This window comes from Symphodus melops, assembly GCF_947650265.1.
Source record: "Symphodus melops genome assembly, chromosome: 22".
Lineage (NCBI taxonomy): Eukaryota > Metazoa > Chordata > Actinopteri > Labriformes > Labridae > Symphodus > Symphodus melops.
Genome location: NC_136712.1, coordinates 832,757 through 852,910, shown reverse-complemented (window position 1 = coordinate 852,910; position 20,154 = coordinate 832,757). Strand labels below are relative to the sequence as shown.

Genomic DNA, 20,154 nt, shown 5'->3' with positions numbered 1-20,154 from the left:
TAAGAGCTTTAAAGTGGGATTAAGGACTCAGCACACTGTTGCAATCACGACTCTCTGGCGTTAATAAAAGCTGCTGACTGATGACTTTCAAACTGTGTTGGAAACTTTTTTCTGTCCAGATTTTTCTTCAGCTTTACTGGAAACTTTGGGAAGATTTTTTTTTTCTGTTTCTGACACTTCATGAGTCAGAGAGATGAACCCGAAGAGAGTCCCGGGGAGAGTCTGAGGAACGAGGCAGCATCAGTGAGTTCAGTGTTTTTAACGATAAACACACGGATGTGTTTCTGTGCTTTAAACAGTTCATGTCACCACTCTGACAGAACAACATTAAATAACATGTGTTTTACTTCTAATTCATATTTTGAGCTTTAAAATAAAAACTTTGAGATGTTTTTTTTTTTTTATCCCAACACTGAAGATGTAACACAAACAGAGTCAAGCTAAAAATAACATGATTATAAAAACACAAGAGACTGCGAGGATGATTCTGTCAAATGTTTAATCAGTACACGGAGTTTATATCAGTGCAAGTGCCAATGAAACAACAATATCGAGCCGTGTTTGGTGTATGTACACAGATGAACTTTGGCGTTGAGAAGCAGAGCAGGTGAAGGAGGAAACACTGAAGGCAGCGGGAGGGTCGAACACGAACGTGAGACAACAAACGGCTTCCATCGAAAAAACAAAAACAGCAGCAAAGAAACAAAAAACAGGACGTGTGGAAGGTCAAAGGCCAAAGGTCAAAAATCAGAGAGACGACCGTCGTTTTCTTCATTTCAATAAACCACATTAACGAGTCATGGAACAAAATTAATGGTATATTTTTATATTTATATATCTAAAGTGCAATATGGTACAAAAATATAGAAGGTCAGCAGCACCTCGATACATTTACAAAATAAATACACCATTCAGACAAAATAAATTACTGCAAAAAAATCCGACATAATTGGAATAAAAAAAGAAAAAAAGCAAGGATTCACAAAGATTAAAATCTGTCGCCTCACACAGCATCAAATAAGATCATTTAATCATATTCTGCTATTTCTGCTATATTTAGAATATTTACAAACAATAAATATTTTCCAATTTCTTTCCAAACAATCACTTTGACAGAAAACTGCGGCGTGAGCGTTTAGGAGTCCATTGCGACTGTCCGAACGTTTCTGAAACACAAAGACAGGAAAACACAAATCAATAAATTACACGATATTTACTTTGACTCAAATCAGACCAAAGCTTTAGATTCTGTTGTCATGGCGACACCAGTTATGGAAAAGTAGTAGCAGTGATTTTCAGAGACACATGATCAGACTTGTGGACTGACCTTTGTCAGAGACTGACAGCGTTTTCAAAGCAGCGCCCTCTGCAGGCCCAGCAGGGACCTCCACTCCAGGTGGAGTCCACTTCCTGGTTCGTCTTCCGGCCTCCACCCGAGCGAGCGCGCCCTTCTCTTCCTCTTCTCCCCCTCCCTCCTCTTCCCGGACCTCCCTTTCTTCTTCTTCTTTCCGGACGCCTTCAGCACGCCGTCCTTGTACGTCTGAGACTTGTTGGTCTCCTGCGGCAGGTTGGTGCCCTCCTCCTCCTCCAGCTTGAAGCTGATTGGCAGGTTCTTGGTTCCTCCGGGGGGTTTGGAGTGCAGGGTGCTGCCGGTGGTGCTCAAGTGTATTCCCAGGCCGACCCCGGAGAGCCCGACCCCGCTGCTGCTCCCGCCTCCCGCCGTGGTCCGGGCCGAGAGTTCTCTGATCTCAGCCGTGTGGACTTCGTCTAAAAGCTCCTGAAGCCACATCCGCCGCTTCAAGTCCTGGATCACCCGGCCTTTATCGTGCATCAGCTGAGCGTGAGTCACCGACCGCTTTCTGCAAAAACAACACACACAACATTTGTTTAAGTTCGACTTCTCCTTTAAATCACAGCTCCTCTCTGTGAGGTTCACTTCACCGTGTTGACCAGCAGGGGGCGGTGAAGGGAACGCCTGAAATGCATCAGCAGATTTCCAATAATTCCTGATTGCATCAGTGAATAACTCGTCATGATTCATCAAACCGCAGCAGCTGAACTGTGTCCAGGGTCGTTAAAGTGATCTCCACCCGGCTCCAGGAGGTCCACACCAGCGCCGCCAGTTTTCCTTTTTGATTAATCACTGATACGATCGTGGCACGGAGACTTTGGCCTTTCGCTTCTCATTAAAATAAACGTAAACTGACAGATTCGTGGCACTCGGACGCTCCGGGGATGAAGAACTGGAGCCGCAAAAAGCTCCAAACGGAGAAACTATGAGAGGCTTTGTTCTGAACTCTGGCTGCACCCGGGTCTCAGAGTTTCTGTCGATCCTGTCAGCTGATTTCTGGGATCTGTCGATGGCGTTCATGTGATCGTTTTTAACTCGCCACGCTGCTCAAACATCACCTCCGTTAGATTTACGTGAAGGACAGGAAGAAGGAGACATCGAGAGAAAGGATCTGGAAAAACAACTTTCAGGCGTGCGACAAAGATCAGATCTGAGTTCTGATGAATAAATAAAAAGGTTTATAAAAGAAGTCGAGATGATTGAACTGTTTGAATCTGTCAAACAAACAGAAAGCTGATCGGTCTCACTCTGAACACACGCTCCTCTGAGCCGAGCACCAGCAGGTTTCTCAGGTTTCACGTGAGCTCTGGATGTGTTCACGGTGACCTTTGACCTGTGTGAGAGCAAATAATGAAAAAAGGATAGGCAGGCCCCAGCGAGATTTGAACTCGCGACCCCTGGTTTACAAGACCAGTGCTCTAACCCCTGAGCTATGGAGCCCTGCATGCACAGCAGGCTGCGCCACACCTTTATAAAAGCCCCGCCTCCTGCAGCTGACGGACAGCTGACAGGCTCAATGACCACAGACACAGGTGGTAGAGTCGTTCCATTTGAGGGGGGGGGAATGTCCACACTGTGACATCTGCAGACTCCTCCCCCTTTCACTGACACTTCCTGTTTGAAAGAACGCCTCGTCTTCCTCCTCACTGTGACACGCTTCACGCCGATTAAAGACATTTATCACTTCAAATGATAGAAACCGGAGGCTTCACTGAGATTTAAACCCACAACCTCAAACTCAGCCTCCTGATCTGTGCGGTGTCCTGACGTAAAGAGGCCACACGGGGGCGCCGTCTGCACAGACAACACGCTGCTTCAGCAGCTTGGAGGGTTTGAACTCCTCGGGATGAAGAGAGCAGAACTCAGAGGGTCAGGAAGCGTCTCCTTCCAAGACATGAGAAGGTTGAATACTGGGGCGCACAAGGTCCTAGTCCGGGCCGGGCTCAGACCGTCCAGGGTCAAGCCCGGCCCGTGGCCCGGTCCCTTCAACCTCTCATGCACCGAACCGCCACTTTCACTTCTCGTGCAAAGCGGCGTGCTATCTGCACCGAGGTGTTCTGACGTTTGCACGAGTGGATCCTCTGCTCTGCAGCGTCCTGGCACGACGAGGCCACATGGGGGCGCTGCACACACAGAGGTCAACGTGCTGAACTTCAAAGCTCCTTTACATGTTTGACGGTTCTCTGCAGGACGGATCCAAACGTCTCTCCGATGATCCGACTCTGCACGGACGGGACGAGCTGTTGTGTCAGCAGGTAGAGCGGGAGCAGCAGAAGGATCGGCGAGCTTTGCTTTGCCGCGGTGTCTCCTTACTCAGAGTCTTAACTCTAACACAAACAGCTCCCGGCCTGGGAACCTGCGAGCGCCAACGCCGCACAAACACCTCAGGTGTCTGAGCACACAAACACGCCGCCTTCAATGGGAGATACCGGCGGGCTGATTACAGCCGGGCACCGCCCCCGTCCCATCATGCACTGCTCCTCCTCCTGCGCTCATACAAACAGACTCAAACTCCAGAGAGAAGCAGCCGCTGAATAATAAAAACAGCTGCTGTTTATACGCATAGAGATATTTCCTGTCAGCCTGCGGAGAGAAAGACGCCCCGAGTCTTTGAAAAGTGATCGGCTCCGTTTGACCTTTAATTAAAGGCGTCAGACAGGTCGAGGCCGAGGAGGCCGAGGAGGAGCATCCTGAGGAGGAGCATCCTGAGGAGGAGCATCCTGAGGAGGAGCATCCTGAGGAGGAGCAGCGACCCGACGCTTCGATCTCAGCTTCCTGTTGGAGTCTGAGACGCTCCGTGGCGAGCCGCACAATCACTTTGTCTTTGACACGTTTTCTCCAGAAAATATTCAAAATAAACATTTGAGAATTTATAAAATCACACAGAGCAGGAAACGGACGTTACTGAAGCTCCTACACAATAAAAGAGGACAGAAAATAAAAAAAACACGTTTTTCTTTGATTTGGATCAAAATGACAAATTAAAATCTGCTTTTATTTTCAAACACGAGAATTTGATTCATTTAAACAAAAACCAAAAAAAGGTTTCGAAACAGTCCATCGAGGAATCTGATAATTTACTGATGAACTCAACTTGAAGTGTGCACATGGTTTATTTAGTTTAGCAGCCAATCACCAGCGACCTTTAATATTTAATCTAAACATCGTGTTTTCCTCCCACTGATCGTTCAAAGAGGATTTAACCCTCGGCTCTCTCTGACTGTGACTTTTCATCGTTCCCCCCTGAGGTGGCGTTAACCCCGTCCTGACACCCCCCCCCCCCCCCCCCCCCCCCCGACCCCTCCGAGCATCAGCACGACACCGGCGAGGACTTTAAGGTGAAGCTGCACCAAGACTTGAAAATGCGTTTCAGATGTGACCCGACTCTCTGGAAACTTCTCCCCCTAAAAGAGCATCTTCCCACCGAGTCATTAAAAACTGATCAGCGTCTCTTCGCGAGCGTCTCTCTCTCTCTCTCTCTCTCTCTCTCTCTCTCGCTCTCTCTCTCTCTTTAAGGAACGTTTATCCTGTTTGGCAGCGGACGCCTCGGCAGGAGCAGCAGGTTTGGTTTGGTGCCGAGCCGAGCATCAGCATTATTCATTTCCCTCCAGAGTCCAAACACGGAGACGGAGAGAGAGGGCGTTAGAAAGTCTGACGGGGCCCTGAACGCGTCTGATGGAGCGAGCGTTTGAGCCGCTGAGAGTTTATCACAGCGAGACGCTTTCTGCTTTAGGTAAACACACAGGTGGGCGAGCGCTATCCAAACATCTGCCGGCACGTTTCACAAATGAACACATTTTCCAGCCTCTGCTCGCCCACCACGCGGGGAGGGAGGGAGAGAGAGAGAGAGAGAGAGAGAGAGAGAGAGAGAGGGAGGACGCACATGAAAATAAATGAAAAAGAAACGAGCAAACATCGGAAAAAAGATTATCTGGAAGTTTTGACGACTTTTCTTTGGCTGAGAGTGAAAAGAGAATCGAAGGGGAGTTTTTAAAATGCAGAAGAAAAAAAATAAAGACTCACATTCTGTTGCTGAGAGCATCAATGGGGCGTCCAAAGTGCGGCACAGGAGAGCAGAGCAGGAACAGAGCGAAGCACCACTGCTGCAGGACTCTCCTGGAGCAGAACATCTTCCTGTAGAGAAGAGACATTCATGTTTAACATGCAGACCAGCCTCTCCTGCATGTTTCCCCACACATGAAACCACAACACAGCTCAACTCAAACTAAAGCAGAAGAAGGAGAAGGAAGCGGGGAACTCACTCTCCCACAGCAGCGTCTCTTCCAAAGATATGAATTCACTTAAGTCCAGTCTCAAACTTTCCAGTCTGACTTTAAACCACAAATAAAAATCGTCTCAGGAGACAAAATCCAGGTGATGACACCTTCAGGAAGAGGGAGAAAAAATCCCCACGAGCCAAAGCACGTCCAGGAGCCCGTTCTTTTCCAAACTGGTATTTATGCTCCTCCTTAAAGAGTCCTGCTGCGGCTGCACAAGACGTCCAGGTGTCCCGCAGTGAGAGGTGAGTGATGTCAGGGCAGCTGCTGCAGGTCGGTCTGATGGGAGCGAGTGCTGCATGCTGCCTGAGCGTCTGAGCAGGTCAGAGGAGAGCAGAAGGGGAGGACTCAGGAACAAAGAGGAGGGCCTCCTCGTCCTGTCTCTGCCCACCGGAGGAGCAGGAGTCAGATAAAGAGAGAGGAAGAAAGAGGAGCGGCAGGAAGGTGGCACTCGAGCAGCACAGAGACACACACACGACCTGAGCGCCGTGCAGGAGCTACGAGGGCCAATCAGTGCCCAGAAATACAACTGCTGTTTGATCCCAAGTGTGGAGATACGAGTCAGGGAGAGAAAATAAAAGCACTAATAAAGACGACAACACGACCAAAAAGCAAACAACACAGATGGATCAGCAGCACAGATGAAGCCCTTTACTTCAGAGCTATGAGGGGCGATAAGTGCCACACAATAACAATCATTATTGCTTTAAATGTCACTGTGCAGAGACAACCTGATGGGGGTCAAATAGAGCCACAAAAAGTTTGATTTGACGCTCGGAGTCTTTAAATGTCAGCGTCACCAGAAAACACGCCAAGAAAGGCGTCCGAGTATGACGGGCGATAAGTGCCCGTCCAATCTGTGGAGACTTTAACACTCAGGTAAGAACACGACCTCACAACACATACGTCCATCTACTTCTGATAACTTCACTCTTAAGAGAATGAACAGCTGACATATACGTCCATATTGTTTTTATTTCCCAGGTGACTTTGAGAGCGCTCAAAGTCCGGGAGCTACTTCCTGTCTTGCTGTGTGATGAACAGTGACAGCAGGTCACCGATCCGTCTCGGGGCCGTCGCTGGCCTTTAGAGCAGCCGGGTGGTCAGTCTCAGGTGTGAAACAAAAACCTCCAGGCACAAACATGAAGAGTGATCGCAGGTGATGAACTCTGATTCAGATAGACTTCCTGCCCCCCTCTCCCAAGACCCCCGAGGGAAAGGTCCACTGAGGTCCACCGAGACCCGAGGTCCACTGAGGTCCACCGAGACCCGAGGTCCACCGTGTTAAAGGACAGACAGGACCTGGGAGCTCTGGATCATATCTTATCTTCCGTACGGACCTGCAGACTGATGAGCTCTGACGGCCTCCCGTTGATAACGTCGATCTAAAGATGGCGTCCAGTTTGCCCTCTGACGCCTGAAGCATTGAACAATGTTTTGAACGTGATGATCATCGGAGAACACGCAGAATTAATTAATTCACATTACTGTTCAAACATTTCTCATGACTCTCCGCTCTGCGAGCTCTCTGATTTTAATTCAATAAAATCATCTGCTGCTCTCGAACACGTCGAGCAGCAGATCGCAGAGTCACAGGATGTGATCTGATCTGATCCTGCTAAATACCGACTCGGGTGGAAACGCTCTCTCTCTGTGTTTGTGGATCAAACGGCGTCGCACTTAAAAGCCTGAGACCACCAACACTGTCCCAGCTCTGCTCTTATGTAACCCCCCCCCCCCCCCAAAAGAAAAGCTGGTCCTGATCCAAATCTACACCATTAAACAAATCAGTTATTGTCCCACAACTTCACAAGAAAATCCAATACATTTATTCGACCACCAGGGGCAGCACTGAGCTCTTAGCGAATATTAGCTTAAATTGGGACGGTGTTTCTCAGTAACTTTATTTCTCTCTACAAAGAGAGGGATTCATTTATGAAGGCTGTAAAGTCAATAAATCCTGTTTTAACCTCAAGTACAGAGATTTGATTAAATATGATTTCTGATTTGGCGACCCCTGCTGGTCATTTCAAGACAAACACTTAAAGATGAATGTAGGCTGCAGAGAAGTTCCATCTGTTGTCATCAGGACGTTATTAAAAAATAATCACATCGAGTTTCCCCGAGTTAACCCCCCCACACGGAGGCTTCAGGCCGTCCTTAAGCGCAAACATCAGGAAGTCAGACAAACACTGCGGGCGGCAGCGCCATTCCCCTCGCCGCTCTGACTGACACGTGTTGAAATATCAGAAATGTGTTCCAGCTGTCGCCTCCCCCATTAAAAGCAGATCGAACTCCCCGTGTTATGAACATCTCTGTGTGGAAATCATCTGTGGGTTAAATGTTCATACGGCCATCGACATTTCACATTCAGAGATTTATGATTCACGTTTTTTAAATGAACAGTGAATAATTTACTTTTATCATAAAATCTGAAAAACATCCATTCACATTAATTTGTGTAAAAAAGGAGTGTTGAATAAATAAGTCAGTAATCTGGAAAATGGAAATTAAACTATTTTTAAATATATATTTTTACTTTTATTATTTTTAAATTAATTAAATATTTTTTTGTATTTTGCACTGTGTGTGATTTTCTTTCTAACACTGAACATTTCTCTGTTTACAAGATAAATAAAGGATTATTTTATCTTATTTTAAAACCAAGATTGAAAAACCACAAACTGCAAAAACAGTTGATTAATCCATGAATTTAATTTGTTAATCGTGATTAAACACTGTTTATTATTACGTTATAAATTCTATTATTTTGCATTTCAGAAGTTTTTGTTTCTTCTTCTACCTCACACGTTTTGTTCGTTTTAAGCTAACGGTACTTTGTTTCCTGTTTGGACGCAAAACCTGCTTTTATTTTGAAGTCTCTGTTATGAACTAAACTTCCAGAAGAATCTGTAGAAAGATAAAGAAACCTGAAAACACTCGTCCAGGAAACCAACAGGCCTTACTTTCTGTAGCCGTGTTTTAAGAACACCCAGTCCCCCCCCCTGCCCTCCTCGTCCCCCCCCCCCCCCCCCCCCCCTCGTCCCCCGCCCCCTCCTATATGTGAAGTGCGGATATAGATATCATCAGGACTTCCCTTCACTTTGCTCTCTGACTCAACAGTAAGTCAACTGGCTGAGTTTAGTCCGACTGTGTTTTCAATTTACTCAATTATCTGAAACATTCGGCCCTGGCGTCTGCGGGCTTTTGATGCGTCCTTGATTTTTACCCAGAAGTAGCAGCTCCACTGTAAAGGTCACTGTATGAACATGAAGTGCACACAATGAACACATTATTTAGTCAAACCTGCAGGCTGCCAACATGTGCTGATGCAACCAACCTTCCTGCTGCTGCTTTCATTCATTAGGGATCATAAACACAACCCATTGTTTCTTTCCAAACCATCATCAGCACTTTGAAACGTACAAAAAGTCGACATGTTGACGGTGAATGATCGGTGCCAGGGAGAATCATGGGAGAACTTTTCCTCAGTTTGTCTGAAAATTAGTCGAGTTCCTTCCAGTTTATGAGCTCCTCCGGTTGGAGCGCGTTCAGGAACACAAAGTCCGGGCGGGTTTTAAACAACTGGAACAAAAGGAGGAGTGTCGGGGAGCAGCGGGGGGAACGCTACCTGTCGTCGCCCCTCCCATCTCCTCAGACGCCCACTTCGCCGGCTGGAAACTAAACTCTCATGTCCTCCTGCCCTCTGAAGGGCAGCTTTACCTGCACGTAAACAGGTAGAAGAAGAAAAAGAAGGATTTTCCTGGCAGCGGGGCGGCCTGTGGGGTCCGAGCCAGGAAAGCTGTTTTAGATTCATAGAAAATTGCAGCGTCTTGGCAGAGCTGGACATACACAAAACAAATGTCCGCTTTTAATCTCTGCGACCCCCCCCCCCCCCCACACACACACACACACACACACACTCACACTTCTCCTGCCTCTCTGCTTTTAAAAACAATTCTCCTCACAAAGGCTCGTACTGTTTAAATCTCCCCCCAGCAGAGGTCCAGACTGAGCCACCCACACCGTCACCTGTGGCGATTCTGGAGTCCTTCACAGGGGGCCCCTCTAAACCTCCACCCCCCCACTATAACACACATGATCAGTCATTTACTGTTATATGACATGGGGCTCCTCGGGGGGGGGGTTTCTACTGTCGCTCCAAACTTTGCACATTTTGAGCCACTGCTGTGGTTTAACGTTGTGTCAGGCGTCAGGGCGCCCCCTGCTGGTCTGGAGCCCCGAGCGGTTTCCCGCCTCGTCTGTTGACTTTTAGTTTCACAGATTAAAAAGAAGCGGTTGTTCCTGATCGTTCCTCCTTTAATTGAAATAAGTTACAGAGATAAAGTAAGAGAATGATAAATGACCCCGGAGTCGTGTAGATGTGTGACTCACTGTAAAGAGCTTCACACAGACGGATGGAGGACGTTACGGAGAAATGATGGAAAAGTGTGAGCAGAGAGGAATGGGGGGGGGGGGGGGGGGTGTGACGATGATTGAGGGATGATGAAGAGACCGTGGGACGTCTCCGGGGTGGCCTCCCTCTCTCTCATTTCAACCTCTGGATTACCTTCGAGGCGACATATTTTATGGAAGAATTCAGGAATGTATGTTTTTTTTTGTTGTTAAATTGGACAGAGTCTGTCAGCTTCATAAAGAAAAACTCTCCTCGCCCTCTCTCTCTCTCTCTCTCTTCTGTCGTGTTTCACTCATTCACATTATACAACACACGCCCACCACACGAACACATGCTCTCCACCGCTGTGCAACCACTAATAGTGTTTCTGCGGCGTCGAACGCTGCACTGAAAACTGCAGCAGACATACTTCTGCTCCCTCGTCTGACCTTGTGACCATTTGACAGAATATGAAAAATGCTGCCCACAAACACACACTCTGGTCCCATGCTAGCGTAGAGTTTTCTTCATTCACAGAGCAGGTTGGAGCAGATCTTTTAGTCATGATTGACGGCGTGTATTTCTGAGTAAATTAACAGGACCGACTTGAAGCATTATTTCATTATGAAAGTGGAAAATCTCAAAAATGATTCAGAACTGTTTCACAAAGTTCTGGCTCCACAACGTCATCTTCATTCTCAACATCTCAACACCAAGCGAGCAGCTGAGGTTCGGGTCGGACCCGGGGGGGAGGCTCCAGCATTACGTAAAGTTTAACATCATCTCGACACTTCAGCCAGTGAGTAATAAATAAGATGCTAAATGTCTGACTGTGTGGCTTTAATGAACCTTTGAGCATGCTACATGCTAACACAGCGTGACGCTGCACAGCGAGGCGCCTGCAGTCTGACTCTGACTGAGACTTTCTGGGTGACTTTTGCAGATGTCACCAGATGTTTGTATAGAATCTGCTGGTGTGTCACTCTTGGATCCCGCTGAGGCAATCAAGTCCCCGCGCTCAATTACATCTGATTATGGTTAACGCGGCTCTGCCAGCGGAGTGAGTTAGAAAATGTAGAGGGACATAAAGTGGTTTTAGGCTGTATTGACTTTCTAAACAGTTGACATTTGCTTCAGTTTTTTATGGCTGCAGGCTCACCAGTTGATGAAGTGTTAAAGAGAAACTCACGAGATCTTTAAAACAGATTTTTGTACAAGTTCTCCAGCTAATAACGACACTTAGCCACCCGCTGAGGGTTGGATGTGCTGCAAAGTGAAAACCATGACTTGTTCTTTACTCTGGGGTCCATGAGATGTGACCTCTTCTGCTGTCCTCTACAATAAAGGCCCAACAAATAAAGAAGCAGCTAGCTTTGGGAGCAGCTAACATGCTAACCGTGAACTGATAGAACATCCCAAACAGAAACTTTTATAATTCAACATAACTCCAAGTTCTGAACATGCTAACACTTAGCAGAAGCTAACGTCAGGAGAAACAAGTTACTCACCAAAACAAGACAGACAATTAATTATATCAGCTGAAGTCTTGGCATTTAACCGCGCTCTAAAAATGTGAAACTATTACACAAAGATATGATGCACACCATGCTAGCCAAAACAATTTACAGAACAAGCTGCAACCATCTTGTTTTGAGTGAGAAATAAGACGACATCCAAACTCTAAAGACTCCATCGTCCTCACAACATGAAAATGTTTTTACTGACTCAAAGAGGTTGAGCTGTTCTTTTTCTTTTTTAATGCTAGGGGTTTGGCAGCTAACGGACGCTAACGCAAACTTGTTTTTGAGAAGCCACAGAAGTTTGCTCTTAATGTAAACACATTATTTTTAACTGCTTCAGTCAGTTAAGTTATTTGCTTTGGTTTTTACCTCCTGTTGAGTGTTTTTGTGTCCACTTGATCTTTTACGATTGTTTAACTTATTTTTAAATTTGCTTTTACGATTTTTATGATGTTTGGATGAAATGTATTTTACTAAACTTAATGTACAGCACTGTGGCCGTTATAAATGAAGTTGATTTTGACTTGATGATGCCTTGAATTTTCCTCGGGATCAATAAAGTATCTATCTATCTATCTATCTATCTATCTAAGTATTAAGTAGTGGTGTCTTGTGTATATTATATATCTGACGCTCGTGGTCACGTTGTGTGATAAAGAAGCTAAATGTTTCGTTAGCCTGATTAGCTTCCAAACCTCCAAATAAAGAGAAAAAAAAGTTCCTGAATAATTAACAATAATGAACTCTTAAGTAAATCTTTCTTCCTAAACAAGACTTCAATGTGTGTTAATAACAACAATCAAACAACAATTCTTTCCAGCAACAAGTCAAAGCCAAAAAATTGTGGTTTCACACAAGGGACCCAGACCCGGATCGGCGTACGCCAGACCCCAAAGTCCTGTTAATCTGATGAGTGTGAACACAAACAATCTTCCCTCATGTGGAAATTATTTATGAGTAAAGTGAAATATCAGGAAAGAACAGAAAGACTTCTTGAAAAAGATTTGTGTAAACTAAAAGTACTAATAACAAAGTGAAAAGGTTTGTATTTGTTAAGCTTGAAAAAACAAACTTTTAAATCATGCAAACTTCCATCCTCCTCAGTTTTTGCACAAACAAAATAAAGATTTATTTTTTTTGCATCCTATTCTTACCCGCTGTAATCTTGTCGTCTTCTCAGTTTTATGAATCCACTGGAGATCGGAGTCACAGAATAAAAAAGTCTCCTTGTTCTGAGTGTTGTTCCTCTGAAGAAGAAGAAGAAGAAGAAGCTCCTCTGAGTCTCCGAGCTCAGTTTGTTCTGCTGTGAAGGTTCGAAAAGCTTTTTAAATGAAGTTGAAGCCCGCCTGCTGACATCACGTCGTGGTCATCAGCATCATCACGGCTGCAGAAGAATCCAGTCGAGCTGAATGGTAATTAAATGGATGGACTTACTCACTCTATCTGTTCCTCCCCTCCCACATCTCCTTTCCTTTCGTCCTTTCCTACACTCACAAAAACACTCAAACCCACCACGACTCCAGTTTATAATTCACAGTCTGAACTGAAGTCACGTGTGCACGCCCCTTGTTGGGTTACGCGTCTCGCCGGTAGATTTCGTGGTTTCTTTTCTCTCAGCTTCCTCGTCACTGAGGCAAGGCACTAAAACCTAAATGTTAACTTCAACCTTTAACTGTTGTTTCTGCACCTACCTAAACTTTTCTTGGGCAGATTAATGTGATAATTTAAAAGCCAAATACAAAAACAGTCTCGTCTCTGTTTTTGTCTACTCGATTAAATAATGACCCCCTGCTGACAGACGTGTGTTGACTGACCGGAGGCGAAGTATAAAGAAAAAAGAAAAGTCTCCAAAACATGGTAGTAGTGGTTTTGTTGGTCACGCCTCCTCCGTGCTTGCGTAGCGTCCCCCGTTAATCTCCAACACGACAGCAGAGCGCTCCAGTTTCCAGCCGTGCCATGTGGTCTGAGGTTCTCTATGTTTAGCAGAGGGTCGTGGTTTCTGGGGTTGTGAACGGCAGGTCAAACGCTCCTTCATGAGAGAGCGCTGAGACGGAGCCAGAAGCTGCCTGTCGGCTGTTTTCACTGAACAGTTTTATGTAAGAATCTCTGAAAGAGTCACCGGAGCCAAACGAAAACTTTTAAAGCCATCGTTTAAATCTGTCAAATCTTCATCTCAGTACCCAGCAGGTGGCACTTTAGTTTATCATTTAGTCACTGCCATCAAACCCTGAAGAAGAAGATGTTCCAGTCAAAGCTCCAACAATAATCAGGACTCCTGCAGTTCATCGAGTGTCCACTTGAGGCCGGGTGCAGAAACACAGGAAGTCATTCCCGGTTGGCTAAAACGTTCGTGTTCACGGCCTGAAAAAATAAATAGTTCTGATTGGTTGTTGTCGTCACACTGGACTAACATCTGCACGTTCACACGCCGCTGACAAAGCAGTGGGAGCAACTCGGGCGTATCGGAGAGCTGGGGATTGAACCAACAACCTTCCTGTTGTGAGAAAACTCTTCTCCATCTCATGCTGTCACAATTTAACAACTTATTGTGCTTAAGTCTGAAAATGTTCCAGATTTATTTATTTTTTTAATGTGTAAATAGCAGAAAGTGAACGTTATGTAATACGTGTCCTTATAATGTGGGGAAAGCATTAGTCATCAATGAGCCCTGATTTAATGATTGAATGAATAAAATGCTTCCTCCTAATTAAATGTCCGGCTGACGTCTCTCTCTGTTAATATCAAACAGGAAGCTAAAGATAGAAGCTCCACTAACAGAACTAAATAACGTGGAGGAGAATTATCATTAAACCAACATCGTTCTGCTCTGATTCCCTGAGATCAGGACACTTCTTTAATTTGGAGTCTTTCTTCTTTATGATCCCACATGCTTTTAAACGGGGAGCCTTTTATTGTGGCGCTGTAAAGAGTCAGATAGCGACAGAGTCTTCTTCTTCTAACGAACGTCTCTCTGAAGTCGCTCCGGGATTCATTAATGAACTTCACACACTCTGGATTAACTCAACGTGTTTGGATCAGGAAATATAAAACCAAGAGCATCAAAGACACAAGAAGAAGAAGAAACAGTTAATGAACACAGTCTGGTTCAAGGTGGGGGAAACAGCACACACACACACACGTGCACATCCACAAATGGCTCAAGGGCACCTCGGCAAAGTCAGGAACTAAACTGGCACCTCACCTGCAACCCAACGACTTCCAGACTCGGTTTTCAGCGGGACTTGAACCCGAAACACTGAGCGCCCGCCGTCCACCGTGTGAACGAACATTTTATTATAAAAAGGTGATTTTACAGTCGAGTCCAGTTTGAGATATTAAAACACACATTACTGTTAGCGCCCATGTTTTCTATATAAATACACAAACATGCTAATATTATATATATATATATATATATATATATATATATATATATATAATCTGCACAAAAAGAGAAATGATGTGCTAAAGTTAATTGATTATAAGTGATCATCTTTATTGTACGCGTGTTTGACACGTTGCTAACTCATTAGCGTCGTTAAACGGCGTTCAGGAGTTGTGTGTTGTGTCGGCGTGGCGTCCACGCAGGTGTCCATATCGTGTGTGTGCGTCAGGCACGGTGACGGCGCCGGTCCAAAGGGACATAAAGATGATTCCTAACTGGACCGAGCCAACGTGAAGCCGTCAGAGTTTTTATTGAGGGTTTAAATTGATGATTTAGGGTTAAATTCCATCAACTGACACGTTTGGTATTTTCCACCCAAACTAAAGTAAAACAGATTCTTCTTCATGAGACAAACGATTTAATAAAAGACTCTTTTTTTTTAAGTCTTTTGAAGGCTGTGAATTAAATGTCAATCTCTCATTTTCATCTCCTTGACAATAAAAACATGTTTATCCATAGAAGTGGTCGTGAGTGAGTGTGTGGCATTAAACCCTTTTTCTGTTTCTGCTGCCAGAATCCATTTTCCCCCCCTGAGTCAGTGAGCATATATTACAGTCCTGATCCCCCCTGTCAGCTCTCACATCTCCACAGTATGGTTCCACTTTAAAGCCATAATTTAATTCGATGACATTTCATGCAGAACACAGTCTGAGTTTGTTTTTTTTTAAAACATGAGAGAGGTTCCTCTCGTTCTTCGTCCTGCAGTTAGAGAACGTATCATGTGACGTCTCGATGACAAGACGGTCCCAACTTCTGCCGTATGCAAATCACAAACCAACCCCAAAAACACAAGATTCAAGTCTCTGTCTTACGGTGGCCTGGAAGGTCCAAAACATTTCACAGAACACCGAAAATATAATAAAAAGAACAAAACGTTTCACAAAATGTTTTAAATGTTTTTGTGCTTCCTGAACTTGAATTTCCTTCGGGATCAATAAAGTATCTATCTTCCGGTTTCACGAAAACTTGAATAGGTTTTGACATGCGACATGTTTTTGAAAACATGTCACTTCCTGTCCGATCTCTGCAGCTGCTCTGTTTTCTTTCATTTTGTAGTGACGGAAAGATCCAGATATTTAAAATCCCATCTTAATCAAATCTGAATAATAATAATAATAATATATAAAAATACGCCTGTTCACTCACACAGTCCTTTCTGTGTAGAATCGAACATGTACCTTATGGTTAGCGTAGCTTAGCATAAAGACAGGAAGCAGTAGAGCGAACTGAGCGGAGTAGAATCAAAGTTTAGTCAGACTTGACACACTTGATTTCTCTCCAACACCGTGTGTGCACTTTAAACTCCGGCAGGGGTTCTCCAGCTTTAACAACATTTACTGTGTGTGTGTGTGTGTGTGTGTGTGTGTGTGTGTGTGTGATGAGCTGTTTTTCTTGTGGCTGCTCCTCTCTAGTTTCCATGTGCAAAGGTGTCCCTGGAGATTAAGCTCGCCTACGATTCTGTAACTCAAGCCGCATTTCTTCCACTGCAGCGAGGGACACGCCAAAGCTAACTGCTGCGGAGGACGGCGCCGCCTGGATCTGATGTTTCCAGGTCCAGAATGAGGACAACAGGAAGGTGACGGTGAGCACCACAACACGGATAGAAACTCCACCAGGCTGAGAGGAATCTGCTGGGACGGCAGAGACGCCGGCCTGGATTCAGCCCGCTTCACTTTCCAAGTTGACTTTCCGCCACACGAAGCAAATCAGACGGCGCTGCTAAAAATAGCTCCATAAAACAGCTAATAAGAGCGTTGATGTGAGCGAGCGTTCACGAGCGCGTCTGATGACTCCCAACATCAGATTCATTAAAGAAGTGACCACAGGATGTAAAGAGTTCAGGACGGGAGCGTGTCGAGAGTCGGACTCGTCGATCTGGTGACTCGTTTCATGGATGTCAATCATTTGTACGGACACATTGAAACAGCAACAATAACTGCAGAGGTTAAAGTCCTTCCCTCCCGTCATAATGAAATGTGCTGTATTACATGAGGAGGTCTTTTTGTCTGGTGGCCTTAAAGAGACGTTTCGCCTGTTTCTGCTTTAGAACCAAACAAGAAGAACAACCTCAGCCTGTTTTTGTGATTTAATAAATATTCACAAATAAGGCCCAGGTTTGAAACCAAAGGGATTCAACTTTTATAGGCAGAGGAAGGAAGAGAAAAAAACACTCCTGATGTATAAATCTGTTTTCCATTTCAGGACGTTTCTCTCATCTTTGATGTGGTTTTTGTTTCTTTCTGTAAAACGTTGGATTCATTAACCTCTTTGATCAGTGAACAATTATTCAAATGAAACCATGTGAGCGCGGAATGGAAATTATCTTTCTTCCATAAAAGACTAAATGTAAGATATGTTGCTTCTACTAGGATGTAAGGACTCTGCAGCTGCTGTTTACCTTTCTATCAATGAGAGCAGCTCGGTGAGCGGAGGAGAACGAGGAGCGTCCATCACGTGCACAGAGATGTTAGCGATCACGACGCTCCCTGTACTCCGTCTCAACCTCCTCCTCCCGGCTCCTGCTGAATTCTCCTCATTATATCCTGCTGCCTTCTGTCAGCTCACTCTGACTCTCTGCAGGAGGAACAGCAGGAGGCAGGAGGAGACACAGCAGGAGGAGACACAGCAGGAGGAGACACAGCAGGAGGAGACACAGCAGGAGGCTGGAGGAGAAACAGCAGGAGGAGACACAGCAGGAGGCTGGAGGAGAAACAGCAGGAGGAGAAACAGCAGGAGGCTGGAGGAGACACAGCAGGAGGAGAAACAGCAGGAGGAGACACAGCAGGAGGCTGGAGGAGACACAGCAGGAGGAGAAACAGCAGGAGGCTGGAGGAGACACAGCAGGAGGCAGGAGGAGACACAGCAGGAGGAGACACAGCAGGAGGCTGGAGGAGAAACAGCAGGAGGCAGGAGGAGAAACAGCAGGAGGCAGGAGGAGACACAGCAGGAGGCTGGAGGAGAAACAGCAGGAGGCAGGAGGAGAAACAGCAGGAGGCTGGAGGAGACACAGCAGGAGGAGACACAGCAGGAGGCTGGAGGAGACACAGCAGGAGGAGACACAGCAGGAGGCTGGAGGAGACACAGCAGGAGGAGACACAGCAGGAGGCTGGAGGAGAAACAGCAGGAGGAGACACAGCAGGAGGCAGGAGGAGAAACAGCAGGAGGAGACACAGCAGGAGGCTGGAGGAGAAACAGCAGGAGGAGACACAGCAGGAGGCTGGAGGAGACACAGCAGGAGGAGACACAGCAGGAGGCAGGAGGAGAAACAGCAGGAGGAGACGCAGCAGGAGGCTGGAGGAGAAACAGCAGGAGGAGACACAGCAGGAGGCTGGAGGAGACACAGCAGGAGGAGACACAGCAGGAGGCAGGAGGAGAAACAGCAGGAGGAGACGCAGCAGGAGGAGACACAGCAGGAGGCTGGAGGAGACACAGCAGGAGGAGACACAGCAGGAGGCTGGAGGAGACAGCAGGAGGAGACACAGCAGGAGGCAGGAGGAGACACAGCTGGAGGAGACAGTAGGAGAATGGAGGAGACACAGCAGGAGGAGACACAGCAGGAGGCAGGAGGAGACACAGCTGGAGGAGACAGTAGGAGAATGGAGGAGACACAGCAGGAGGAGACACAGCAGGAGGCTGGAGGAGACACAGCAGGAGGCTGGAGGAGAAACAGCAGGAGGAGAAACAGCAGGAGGAGACGCAGCAGGAGGAGACACAGCAGGAGGCAGGAGGAGACACAGCAGGAGGAGACACAGCAGGAGGCAGGAGGAGACACAGCTGGAGGAGACAGTAGGAGAATGGAGGAGACACAGCAGGAGGAGACACAGCAGGAGGCAGGAGGAGACACAGCTGGAGGAGACAGTAGGAGAATGGAGGAGACACAGCAGGAGGAGACACAGCAGGAGGCTGGAGGAGACACAGCAGGAGGCTGGAGGAGAAACAGCAGGAGGAGAAACAGCAGGAGGAGACACAGTAGGAGAATGGAGGAGACACAGCAGGAGGAGACACAGCAGGAGGCTGGAGGAGACAGCAGGAGGAGAAACAGCAGGAGGAGAAACAGCAGGAGGCTCATCATTGAATTATCTGTAGTTTTGTGCAGGTGTGAAAGCGGCCGTGAGGCTTCAGGAGACGCTGGATGAAACTTTAAAGTTTCTTATTGAAGCTGTTTAAAACGACCTTTGACCACAAAGTGAGGCAGTAAGAGGCAATTTGTAGAAAAGACATTTTGTCTTCAGTTTGACAAACGTCTTGTGCACATCTATACGTTCACCACATGTGTTTATTCATGGTGGGTCGAGTTAGCTAACGTGTCATTAGCGACCCGTCTGTGGAAAGTCGTGTTCCCGTAAAGCTGGCACGGCCTCATTAACACGCCGAGCGTCCACATTAGAGCCCAGAGCTCGGCTCGCAGGCTGACCTCTTGTGATGTGTGTGTGTGTGTGTGTGTGTGTGTGTGTGTGTGTCGGGGGGGTAAGTGGTGTAAAATGGAGGGGTAAATCCCTCGGGGCCAGACGCGGCTGATTGGATAATACTATAATAACACGGCAGACTGAGGAGCGCCGCAGTCTGACTGATCCGAGCCGTGGTTTTGGTCTCTTCACAGCTCCAAACACTCGCCGGGTTTTGGGGCTTTTCCCGTAGGAGGAGTGACGCAGGAATCCTCCGGTGTGTCAGCGAGCAGCGGAGCGTCTCACATCAACACAAAACGTCAAAGAGCCCAAGTTAGAAACAGCGTTCTATAAGCGGCGCCGTCGCTGTGTCACGGGCACACGGTTTATTCTCAGAGTTTCCAAACATGCAGACGTCACAAGTTTCTAAATCCAGACCGAAAACCTGGACGGACGCTTCCGGATGCTTCAGATACTCCGAGGATTCATCACTCGTCTCGACTTCAAGGTCCCGTCAGTGACATGAGAGACAGAGCTGACTGTCTGCGCTGTGATTGGCTGCTTGGCTCTGTCATCACGAGCGTCCTCGTGAGTTTATACTTTCACTCGTCAGATTGAATGACGTCCATGTTGATTCAAACGTTTCATGGAAAGAAGTCGTTTTCCTAAAGTACGGTCAATGAGGCGTCAAACGCCAGCGCGAGAAACAAACCAGAGACTCGCTCGCCGTTTGAACCGCACCATGAAGTCCACTCATTATTCACATCGCGGCGTGAAGAA

General features: G+C 46.5%; 1 protein-coding gene across 6 annotated transcripts in view; it reads right to left on the bottom strand.

Annotated features, from left to right (window-relative positions):
• Positions 1 to 482: 482 nt before the first annotated feature.
• The window catches only part of pthlha (parathyroid hormone-like hormone a), a 58,538-nt gene continuing 38,866 nt past the window's right edge, over positions 483 to 20,154 (bottom strand). Inside the window, exons 2-6 of one of the 6 annotated variants that reach the window (XM_079334799.1) lie at positions 13,359 to 13,905; positions 12,699 to 12,791; positions 5,375 to 5,485; positions 1,328 to 1,859; positions 483 to 1,166 (exon numbers count right to left, since the gene is read on the bottom strand). In XM_079334799.1, the coding sequence (XP_079190925.1) occupies positions 1,352 to 1,859; positions 5,375 to 5,481 (615 nt within the window). In that variant the 5' untranslated portion in view covers positions 5,482 to 5,485; positions 12,699 to 12,791; positions 13,359 to 13,905 and the 3' untranslated portion in view covers positions 483 to 1,166; positions 1,328 to 1,351. Of the gene's footprint in view, positions 1,167 to 1,327; positions 1,860 to 5,374; positions 5,486 to 5,613; positions 6,358 to 11,532; positions 12,083 to 12,698; positions 13,165 to 13,358; positions 13,906 to 20,154 lie in introns of those variants that run through there. The other 5 variants (XM_079334801.1, XM_079334800.1, XM_079334804.1 and 2 more) reach the window with 5 other exon arrangements.